This window comes from Daucus carota, chromosome 5 (assembly GCF_001625215.2).
Source record: "Daucus carota subsp. sativus chromosome 5, DH1 v3.0, whole genome shotgun sequence".
NCBI lineage: Eukaryota > Viridiplantae > Streptophyta > Magnoliopsida > Apiales > Apiaceae > Daucus > Daucus carota.
The window spans coordinates 44,097,423-44,109,577 of NC_030385.2; the positions used below are offsets into that span (position 1 = coordinate 44,097,423).

Genomic DNA, 12,155 nt, shown 5'->3' on the forward strand with positions numbered 1-12,155 from the left:
TGATCTCAAAAGAGAGCAAGTGGTTCTAACTTCTTACAGAAGCATATCTTCTTTTGGTTGTTAAGACATCAGTTTCAGTTCTGTCACACAGATAAAAATAAAATCCTCTACTCAATATGCCTCTTTTCTCTATAAGGATCATCTATAGTTTCGTTCTCTGATATATGTACCAAAACAAACCAAAAAAAAAAAACCCGATAAAAACATAAGAAACTTAATCTTAAAAACAACACTGGAATCAGGATGACATGATAGGTGGAGGGGGAGCTTCCCATATATCGAACACGTTTTCTTCACTGTGAAGAGCAAAAAGGCGATCACCTCCAATTGAAAAATCGCAGATTGAGCCTCCATAGCTTCTCCTAAGCCTTGATGTTAATACCCAATCAGCGCCACAGAACACTGAGATGCTATCATTCATTGAAGAGAACAATTGACCCTCGTGCAACGCTAGTTTAGGATAACATGGCTCATCGGGCATTTTCCCTTTCATTAGTCGACTTCTTGAGCTCCATCTCACACTTCCAACTCTACTTCTTAAATCCATAAATCCCAGGTCCTCAAATTCATTTACCACGCAGATTGAACTAGTGTCTTCCATAGCAATGGCATCTCGGACTCGTCTCTCATCTGATATTCGTTCATCGATTATAGGAGTTCCAATATCAGACCAAGCCCAGACCATCTTCTTGGCTCTAAAATCTAACAAACTAATGTAACAGTTGTCTTTTCTTGGAAACAAAGTTGACACTAACAAGCAACTTGTGCCATTTAACCACTGAAGCTTGTCTGCATCTCCAAGTGACCAACCAGGTGGTTCATAGAAAAAATCAACTTGTTGTCCTGTATTTTGATCCCAAACTCCAATCCCATACTCATTACTCCTGCCTTTACAGCTCGAATAAATCTTGTAATCCGAACTAAAACTTAAGGCACCAGCAGTATAACTCTTGACCTGATTTTCATGTGAGACATGAAATTTGTACCTTAGCTCCCCTGCTGATGTACTAAACAATCCCATTCCACCATCTCCACGACCAAGCCTCTCGCAAGCACTAACGACGAGGCGGTCGGGATTAATCCAACCTGCATCATTAACTCTCTGGTAATCAAGATTGATTGGAGAATGCTCTTCCAGCATCCAATCATACACATGAACCATACTACCATGAGCCACACAACATCCACCATCCGGACCAGCACGAATGGCTGTCCCGTCGCCTGGAGCCCTTCCATTAACAGACCGCGATAAACGGAGCCTATTCCCATCAAATGATCCCCACTTGGCAGTCCTGACATGATCAAGAAGCCCATAAAACAGGGCTTCTCTGTACAACAATTTTTCAGGCACATTCGAGGTCAAATAAATCTCCCCTGTCCTCAAAAGATCAAGAAGGATTGAAAAACAATCCGGGTTTCGATCAATAAAATGTTCCTTACTCTGATCCTCAACTATAAGGTCCCAATTCTCATCAAACATTGCTCCGAAATATGAATTCCTCCCAGCATTAGCCAGTGTTGTAGCTGTTGTCTCAAAGATTCTACCTCCAACATTAAATCTAACTATGTCTCTTTGAACACCCATGTTTCAATTTCCAAGAAAATCTCAACAGAAACAGAACACCCGCTTAAACACTAAAGACGAGATTTTTATCACTAAAAACAATTCTTGAATATCTATAATGATAAACACTACACAAACAAACACTACATATATTCATACAACACCAAAGTGCTTGAATTAAACCTGAAACTGAATTAGGGAAGCTCATTCACTGTAGCCAACACAAAAACAGAAACAGGGGAAAGAACATATTTATATCAATAAATTTAAGAAATTTACAAAAACTAAGATCTGGGTATTGTAGAGGGGAGAATTTAAGAGGTGGGTTTATGATTTGGTAAGATTTGGTGAAGAGGATTTGGAGAATTGGAGGGGTTGGTTTTTAAAAAATGCAAAGAAACAAAGAAGACTTGGCTTATGATCTTGATAATAGGCTTTCTTATTTTCTTATTCTGTCCCCTTACACGTTTGTTCTTTGCCTTTTTGGTCTTTGTATTTGAACATTTTGCCAAGGTCGCTTTGATGAATTAGTAAGATATTTTTGGTGGGGTACAAATTTTTCTAGTGACGAAATTATTGGAAATATGGTGGATGGATAATGTAAATTCTATAATCCAACGGATGAGGATGGCAAGTCGATTTCAAATCGATGCATAGAGCATAGATAATATCTATTGTTTGATGATTAATTCATAATATATAAAACAAAATATTTATAAGTTTTGTATTTTAAGCTGTTTTTTAGTGTGAATGATTTAGAACTAAGAAAAATGTCAATTACCCCAAAAAATGTTTTCAATTTTTTTTAATAAATACTAGTTGATAATGTTTGATTTATCCAACTTACACTGATAATAACGAAACCCATGTGTGCATATAAATCAATCAATTAAAATTATTTATGTATTTGTGAGAAAAAAAATTGAAACAGAATTTGAGCACGTATAAACTTAGAACGACAAAAATAAAACAATGTGATTTTTGCATATGATACTTACTATGTTTGGATTATAAATTTGCTCCATCTTGGGATGTTCTATAATTTTTTATAAATTTCTTTTGTCCTGCTCAACAAATATTTTAGAAATAGATGGTCTTACCGGTCAATCAATTATTCGAAAAATTATGGTTATTATTTAAAATATTTTTTAACCAAGTTCATTATTAGTCAGATGTATTGAAGCAGATTGTCTGGATATGTTGGGGTAGTTATGAAGGAAGTCAGCTCCATCATCGTTTTAAAGAAGAGGGAGCGTCTCTTGTGCGGCGTTGTCTCGAGCTTTCTTCCATGCATTGAATTTTGAAATCAACTCTATTTTAGTAAAACAGAGCATTCCGCGGATTTTTAAATTTCGTTTGGGTGTTTCCAGGAATGCGGTATTAAATACTGCTCCCCATTCACTATTTAGAATAAAATTGTAGGAGTATTAGAGCATTCTCATCCCATTCCCCAAAGCCAATCCCAACCCCATAATTTAAAGAAATCTACTAACTTTTGCCAAAATGTACTCTATATCCGGAACCCCAAAATAAGGTTTGGTTTTGGGGATTAGAAATAAATCCCCATATTTGGGGTTACACTATTCATCCCCATACAATATTCATCTTCCATTTCATTATCATTTCATTATTATTTTATTAATTTCATGTGCTATTTATACTTTTATGGGGAATAGGGATTGAATATGGGGAATGAGATGGAAGAAATTTTTAAAAGTTTGTAAATTTTTTTGAGGATTTACTATTTTTAGTAAGTTTTTGGGGTTGGGGATTGGGGGCCGGCTGCTCTTATAAATCATGCATTAGTGCGTACTGCGTGCAAACATCAGTCAAATTGATGGTTGCAAATAATAAGTAAAAATAATTGATTTGTAAAAATTGGGATTGAAAATAATTAGTTGACCTGAATTAAGATTTATTAGAAAATTTTCAGAAATTATTTTGATAAAAAAATATTTTTAATCAAATCAAGGACGTAGTTTATAGGTTGATACTCCCTCCGTCCCTAAAAACATTTCCCGTTTAAAATATTGGCATTGTTCATAACACGAGACAAATTACTAATTTACGTCTAGTCTATAAGATAAAATATAGTCATGAGTGATTTTGTTGAATCCGCATTTATGAGTATTTTGATACAGTGAAGTTTTATATTTAATATTAATATAAAATCAAAAATATTAATGATCAAAAGTATGTATTGTCAAACGTGATAAAGACAAACGGGAAAAGTATTTAGGGACGGAGGGAGTAATACCTTTTAAGAATTATTTGGATATTTTTAAATAAATCAATAATTTTATTTATTTGAAACACTGACCGTGTGAGGTAAAGACTGTGTGTGGAGTACGAATCAAGCAAAAAGGAATTAGCGTTTAATTGTCAAGATTAACAGGTACGCCATCTCCTCAGGAGAACTGCAGAGCAAATCTTTCTGTCTTGCTACAGAATAAGAGGACCATAGACGACACTTCTGGTGGAGCCATTAGGTACATTTTGCTTGTATGCATGTAATCATGTCATCACATCTTGTTGATTCCCATTTATTTGGTGAAGGATCTTCTTTTGTCGTAATTTATTTTGTTTGATCATTGATGTTGTAACTCTCCGCAATTTATCACTCGTCATAATTTTTTTAGTTCCAAACGAATAACTGACACTTTCGAAATGAAATTAGACGATAAGTGATTATACCGAACAAAATTAATAAATATATTATCGACTTAAATAAAGAAGATTAGAGTTTTCAAGAGGGGTAGGATTACCCATCAATAAAACGTGACTTAAAAAAATACTAGGAATAAATGGGTCTCATTAAGATATCAAAAATTGGCATATATGAACTTCACTTTATTGTCCCAGTGATATGTAAATTTTAAAATATTATTTTTATTTATCAATATATATTATGTATATAAAGTTAGATAAGATGAATTAGGTGAAGTTCAATGTCAAAAATGATATATAAAAGAGAGAATATGAAGAAAAATAAAATAAATATCTGATTGTGTGGAAAATTTGGCACCTATTAATCGGAGATGCGAGAATTACAAATTATCTGACAAGTAAGTTTGTAACAGTCCAAGTGAACCCTCAAAAAGAAGAAAGAATCAATGCTTCACATGTAAATTACATGATGGACCCAGTCAGCTTCGATATTAATAATCAACCGATTAAAATCTTAAATTGCATGAATTTTATTTTTCAAAATATTACTTTAACATTTGTTTCAACAGGAAAAGAAAATCGAGACCACTATTACTTGCGTGAATCCTGTATCAACTGGTACATGATTTTCTTGGGTTCTACTTCATCCATCTCAAAATAATAATCATCGAGGATGGTAGCGAGTTAGCTAAACACTACGAGAATGTGTCATTTAAGTTTGTACCTAAATCTGCAAATAATGTGCTCGAGCGGCTTATTCCAGTATAGGTCTAAAAGAGTGGTTTGACACTGCGTCTGTCTCTATTTCGTGTAACCTTCTAATGGATACAAACAAGTACTTTAAAATATTATAATATTACAAAATATATTTGATATACTTTAAAACACGTCTTTCACTTTTTCAAAATTATGAAAGAATATTTCTTATTTATAATCAAAATTTAATCAATTTAATTATTGAATAAATAAATAAAATTATTATTTTAAGGTCGGGAGAATACTCGGACCTGATTGACATATTTGTGATGCTTAGAAAATAAAAGGAGCCTTCGAGAAACGCTGATTCAAGATGCCGTAGGGAATCGAAATGAACATGATTAAAGTGAAAAAGAGATAATTCAGCTAACTAGACAATACAGCCAATACTATTATCATATCAACTACTGTATAATATTCCTCCCATCCAAAGTAAAGCTATAGATAATGTCAACATGTATTAGTTTATTCACTCTGCTCTTTTGCTTTTAAATTCTATATTTCATGACTTTTTTTTTTTTGATAATTCGATATTTTATAGAAGGACAGAGCCTCACTTTGAAAATGAGGGCACTGTAAGTACAACGGAGCGCCAATAACAAACTTATAAACAGCCTGAACAAGCGACTAGAGCTAGATAGAGCCAATACTAACACTAGGAAACTAAAACTAAAACTAGGAGAGCATACTAGAGCATACTACTTGAAACTAGGACAAGCTTCTGGGGAGAGATAATACTAAGAATAGAGTTCTACTATAGCCTCTATTCCACTGACTAGCAACAGACTTAATCCATGTCACCTATTGGAGGCTCATAAGCCCAGAGGGGATCCTTGGGTTCATTGGGGCCGAAACTTGCCACGAACGAGTCTTCCACCGCGCCTTCAATCACGTCTTCCATCTCATCAATGTCCATCTCCGAGCGAGCGAACCTCGGAGCATTCAGCTGACCCAAACCCAAGTCGTCAATCTGATCGGCAAGAGGAACACTTATATCAAAGTTCACCGGATCTGGGGCGCCATAAGGGATCATGATATCCATGTAGGCTGCATGCGGCACTCCCATACCTTGGTCCCAATCGAGGAGCTCTTCCACTCCTCCAATAGGCCTATCAAAAGTATACAGCTCCTTACAGGTTTCCATGCCAAGTTTGGCGAGGAAGCGAGAGACTCTGTTACGAGATGGATGGACGTAAGCCACTGTGCACTTGCGACTCTTGTCTCTTATGAGGGTATCCAACTGGTCAGTAACATCAAAGACAGAAGCAGCTACACCCTCTCTGAAATGCTTGATCGTCATGTAAGCCTGGTAGTTGTCCGTCTCAAGAATGATATCCTTGAATTCATGCACAATGGCTCTGCGGAGTGGAACGTACATCGCCCACAACTGATTTCCTAAAGGAGTCAACCCTGGAATGACCCCCGTAGTGAGAAGACGCATATCTGTGTCGGAATCACGATAAACAGCACCCATGCCCATTGAGTTACCATTGCTGAGAGGGGTTTTGACAGCATGACCATGAACATTGATTTTGAGCGCATCTGGGCGGGGACGAGACCAATGCAGAGCTCTGCTAGTAGCCATTGCAAGGCAGAAGGGAGAGGAAATGAAGAGATAAGCGTGTATAGGAGCAAGGTTTGTGGAAGAGTGGGAGGGTCTGGAAGACTATATATATATGCATGCAAAGTCTCTAGACTTCTCCACAATTACTCTCAAAACTGTCTTAACAAGCAAGGCTTAAAGAAGAGAGATAAGAAGACCTTCAGACATTAAATAGATTCCCATAATTACGTTTAATCTTGCAAGCATCCCTTAACTCTAAGCGTTAACTTTCGACCGAGAGAGCCAATCCATAAGCTCATACTGACTTTGGAGATGAGCGAATCCTGGAGTAATCATATCATTTGATTCTGTAAGATTTAGAGAACATGAAAGTTGTAGGGGAAATTAATGAAGCAAACTATCATTAAAATATCCAAGCTTCAACAATCTTTTCTCTGGATCTTCCTTCCTTAGCCATTTGGGCTGCTGCAGAGCCTGAAATACAATCCATATGGACCAATTTTATATTTTGGATCCATTTCCTGAGGGATTCAGAGAGGTGTAACTTGGAGGTAGTAAAGGTCTGAACTAGATTTAAAGAGCCCACTAACACTGCCATTTTGGTATTCCTCCATTCTGAATTATAAAAAGCCTTAAGTAGGTAGAACAGCGCTTCTAACTTGGAGTCGATACCAGATGTTGAATTGATTGGGCCCGAGAATATGAACACCACCTTATTATGTTTATCTAAAATATAACCTCCCATGCCTGCGGAAGAAGAGATACTATTCTGATTAGCTCCATCTACCAGGCCAATAAAGTCTACAAAGTGGAGCCAATAATCAGCCGTACTCTTTAAGCTCTTAAGACTATAGACATTCATAGCTGACAGCGGGGAAACGCACCAAGAGGTGAAATCTTCCTTCGAAACTATGTTAGCAGTCCTGGCCCAACAAAAAGACCTGAATTTTATTTGTTCCATCACTCGGTGGACTGGAGAGAGAATATCTTGGTATAATAGCTCATTACGCGCCGTCCATATAGACCATATAATTGCTGCTAGACACAAGCCACCTCCTGACTTATGAAGCTTAGATCCTCGACGCAAGCAGTCAGTGATGTTTCCAATCTCTGGTGGCAGAAGAATCATATCTAACCATTTACTACATTCTACCCAAATGTCACACGTAAAAGGGCAGTGCCAGATTATGTGGTTCTGGTCCTCCACAGCATTCCTGCATCTTTTACAGGTATTAATTAGACAGATACCTCTCTTAGCTAAAAAACTTAGGGAGTGAATTCTATTGTGACCACACTGCCATAAAAAAAGCTTGACTCGAGGAGGGATTTTTAATTTCCATATAACTGACCAAGAGCTTGCTGCCATTCCCTGGGATTCCAGATTTTTTTTGCAAAAGGTCAGAGAGAAATTGGGTAAGCCCTGCCATAATACTGAGTCCTCCTGGGGCAAAAGTGAGATATTGTCGAGAAGAGCACCTAGAGACTCCCATTCTAAAGTTTCAAAACCAGTTAGATCTCTCTCCCATAATGCGATCTCGGGAGAGGTTTGCCTCAATAATTTCACTTGACTGACTGTAGCATATTTGAATTTTGAAAGTTCAAAGAGAGTTGGAAAGATATGAAGCATGGGAGATTGGTGACACCAGCTATCCGTCCAAAATCTTACTGAATCTCCATTTTTCAACTTCCACTTGAAATTACTATGCGCCCAAATATTGTCCTTAAACTGCAAGTGAATTTTTGATAGATCACTTAGAAAACCTGATACTCTGGGAGATGGTTTGAATGGTTGATCTGAATATAGTTTGTCAATCATCTGTTCCCCGTACTTGCCAACCAGAACTCTAGACCATAAGCTACTCCTCTCCTTCTTCAGTTTCCAGAGCCATTTAGACATTAGAATTATATTACGAGTACGAAAAGATGCTATTGCAAGGCCCCCTTCAAGTTTTGGCTTACATATGAGGTCCCAACAAATGGAGTGAAGCTTCCTTTCTTTGCTATTACCACAGACCAGTTCACCCCAGAAGAAACTCCGACGGAGAGAGTCTATTTCCTCTAACGTGCCTTTCGGGATAAGAGCAAGCATCATCCAATAAATAGGAATACTGTTAACAGCAGATTTGAGTATGACCGCTCTTCCAGCTTTATTCAGGCATTTTTGCTTCCATCCAGAAAATTTTGTGCGAATTTTACGAATCAAAGGAAACCATGCTCGACGCCGTTTAACTAGAGGACTTAAATCATGACCTAAATAGCTTAAAGGCCATTCCCCTATGTCACAGTTAATTGAAGATGCAAAGGCAAGAGCTAGTTCTCTCGAGCTATTACTCGGGTAGACTTTGCTTTTTCTGTAGTTAATTTTAAGCCCGGAGAGAACCTCGAACAAAATCAGAACTAATTTCATACCGTGACACGATTTCCAGCTGTTGTTAAGAAAGAGGATGGTATCATCCGCGAAGAAGATGTGCGACAGAGCCGGACCTTGATTAAGAGTGATACCTTCTATGAGACCAACTTCCATCGCCTTATTCAGCAAAAGGTGTAAAATTTCTCCAACAATATTGAATAGCAAGGGAGAGAGTGGGTCTCCCTGTCTGAGACCACGGCCAACATTGAATTCAGCAGAAGGGCTACCATTCACTAGAACAGACATGCGTGTTGAGTGTAAAATAGATTCCAGCCACACTATCCATTTCTGACCAAAGCCGAAAGCTGCGAGGACTTGAAACAAAAAACTCCACTTTACGGAATCAAAGGCTTTTGCAAAATCAATCTTGAGAATCATGCCCTCTGAACCACCTCTACCTAGGCTGTGAACCATTTCATTGACTATAACTATGCTGTCTGTTATATTCCTCCCCTTTATGAAGGCAAATTGTTCCTCTGAAATTAATTTGCCGATCACCACACTCAGTCTTTTCGTGAGAAGTTTTAGAATAATCTTTAACGTGCAATTGATTAAACTGATCGGCCTGTAGTCTGTCACTAGGAGTGGACTCTCAATTTTTGGTATAAGCACAATGAAGGACGAGTTTAATCCTGGTGGGAGGCTGCCATCTCTATAGAAATTCTCTGCCATGTAAACTATATCTTCATGAATCAAGTACCATAGATCTTTTAAATAACCTGCATTGAAACCGTCTGGACCCGGGCTTTTTGAAGAGTTGATGCTATTAAGCGCTTCAAAAATTTCTTCTATCCCAAAAGTATTCTCTAATTTGAAAACATCTTTTCGATCTAGCCTCTTCTCGATCAAAGCTGAAATATTAAAGATATGGTCATCCCCTCTTTTCGCGAAGAAAGATTTAAAATGCTCTCTGAAAGCCTGTTTAATTGCTTCTGGCTCCTCCACCCAATATCCATTAAACATCACACCATCAATTTGGTTACGTCTTTGCCTGAGTTTGATTAAGTTATGGAAAAATTTTGAATTCTGGTCTCCCTTGGAGTCCCAATCGAGGCGAGCTTTCTGTTTGAGCAGTTCCTCTCTGTCCAAATATGCTTGATGGAGCTGCAACTCAATCTTTTTTCTTTCTCTGAAGTTGTCATGAACCTCATCACATTCCGTTAGTTTCCTTTCTAAAAGCTCGATCTTATGAAAACAATTTCCAAACTCAGATGAATTCCACTGCTTGATTCCCAGTCTGAGAATTTTTAATTTCCCCTGAATGTGGTTCTGGCTCTCCATTGATTCCCAACAATTACGAATGCATTCCTGTAAGCTTTTATTTTCTAGCCAGAAATTAAAAAGTCTAAAAGGTTTTGGACCCCAGTTGTTTGTACCTCTATTTAGAAAAATAGCTGAATGATCAGAAGATTTCCTCCCCAGATTTTCCAGTTTCCATGAGGCACAAGACAGCCACTCGAGTGAAACTAGAGCTCTATCTAATCGGCTGCATTTACCCTGGGGGCCAAACCATGTAAACAGATTTTTAGTTAACGGGATTTCCTCTAAGCCGTTAGAGTCTATGAACCAATGAAAACTCTCCATGTCACGACGATTGTAGGAGCAATTGATTTTGTCTTCCTCATGCAAAATGCAGTTAAAATCCCCTATAATACAATAATCCTTACAATTTAACTGATCTAGCCAGTCTGAGATTTGATTCCATACCTCCATTCTGACCTCATATTGTTGAGGTCCATATATGTTAACCACTGCAAACATTAAGGCTTGGCTCTGGGAAGAAGATTTAAATAACGTCCCTAGCCAGAACCTAGATAGGTAGTGATCAGTGATCCTGAGCTTGCTACAATCCCAAATGGTTGCCAATCCTCCTGAGAGACCCATTGAAGGAGAGGATACCAGATCGAAGGAAGAGTTGAGGTCAAGAAGACCTTTTAACTCTGCACTTCCATTTGTGAATTTAGTTTCCTGAAGCAAGATTAAATTGGGGTGGTGTTTACGGAAAAAAGCTCTAAGATTTCTGCGGGCGACACTATTGTTAATTCCTCTGCAATTCCAACTTAACAACTTATCCATGAGTACAAGAATTCAAAGTACTAATTCAGACTTGAGAGTTTAGTGGTCTGACTCTGCTATATGATTTCTAATTTTACTCAGAGTCAGTTCTCTGTCCTCGAGAGGAATAAGACCCAGCAATTCACCCGTTTCCAGGACCTGTAGTGCCAAGTCCTTCCTAGTGCCCATTGCAGTTGAGTTTTCTTTATCTAAACTCTCTAACTCTTTCAATTTACTCTGACGAATGTTCTTTCTTTTTTCCTTTTTAGAAACACTAATCTTGTTCACTGGCAGATCTTCCTTTGCACTTGGGGGATTTCTCCGAACATTAGTCCCTTTTCGCTTGTTTGCAAAGTTGTATACCCTTGCATATTTCCTTGGTCTTCCTCTTTTGCGACCAATACTAAGCTGAGTAACTTGATCTATGATCTTGGGCGGTACTACTGCCTCAGAGTCAAACACTCCCAGATCATTACCTAATTCCTCCTCAGAATTGTCCAGTAGTTTGACTGAGGTTTGCTCTGAAGACTGAGAACTGGTACGGTCTCTTACACACCATGCATTGTTAAGGATCTCAGGAAGTGAGGACTCTAGGCCTGTGATAATATCCATATCTCTGTCACTCACACACTCTTCCACATAGAAGCCTGGTATCACATCCATAGGAGTTTCTAACACTTTATCCACCTCTTGGGACACTATGACCCCCACATTCATTGACAAATTGTCCCTGTCCTCTAAATCGCGCCTCACCGGATTAACACTAATTTCCTTAGCAACCTCCTCCAGGTGTTCCGGGTGGTTAATTTGAGAATTGGTCCCTGATTCTTCCAGCACAATATTATTTCCCATCAAAGCATCATTTTCTGTCCCTATTATGTTCTGCTGATCATCCTCCATTATTCCAATATTTCCATTCTCTCTCATGGGCGTGCATATATCCTCTTCACTAGACTGAACAAAGCACCTATCTTGGCCATTCTTACCTAAATAAGAGTCATAGCGGAGCCAATCTTGAGCTTCCAGTTGTAGGTTAGAGGACTCTTTGATACATACCCAGAATCCTTTGCCCTCAATTTGCACCTTTACGGTTTCTTTTATTTTATCTACTTTGCTCGTGGCAATGCAGATCCTCAGCT

The 12,155-nt window shown here is 37.9% G+C and overlaps 1 protein-coding gene across 1 annotated transcript; it reads right to left on the reverse strand.

Moving 5' to 3' along the window:
- On the reverse strand, nt 1-2,022 carry LOC108223930 (BTB/POZ domain-containing protein At2g24240). The gene has a single exon (XM_017398404.2). It carries the CDS (start codon nt 1,583-1,585, stop codon nt 239-241), a length of 1,347 nt encoding a protein of 448 aa, XP_017253893.1. The 5' UTR covers nt 1,586-2,022; the 3' UTR covers nt 1-238.
- Between the last annotated feature and the right edge of the window lie 10,133 nt (nt 2,023-12,155).

What these genes read in the sequence shown, in the direction of transcription:
- LOC108223930 (XM_017398404.2), bottom strand. Translation starts at nt 1,585, where the DNA reads ATGGGTGTTCAAAGAGACATAGTTAGATTTAATGTTGGAGGTAGAATC.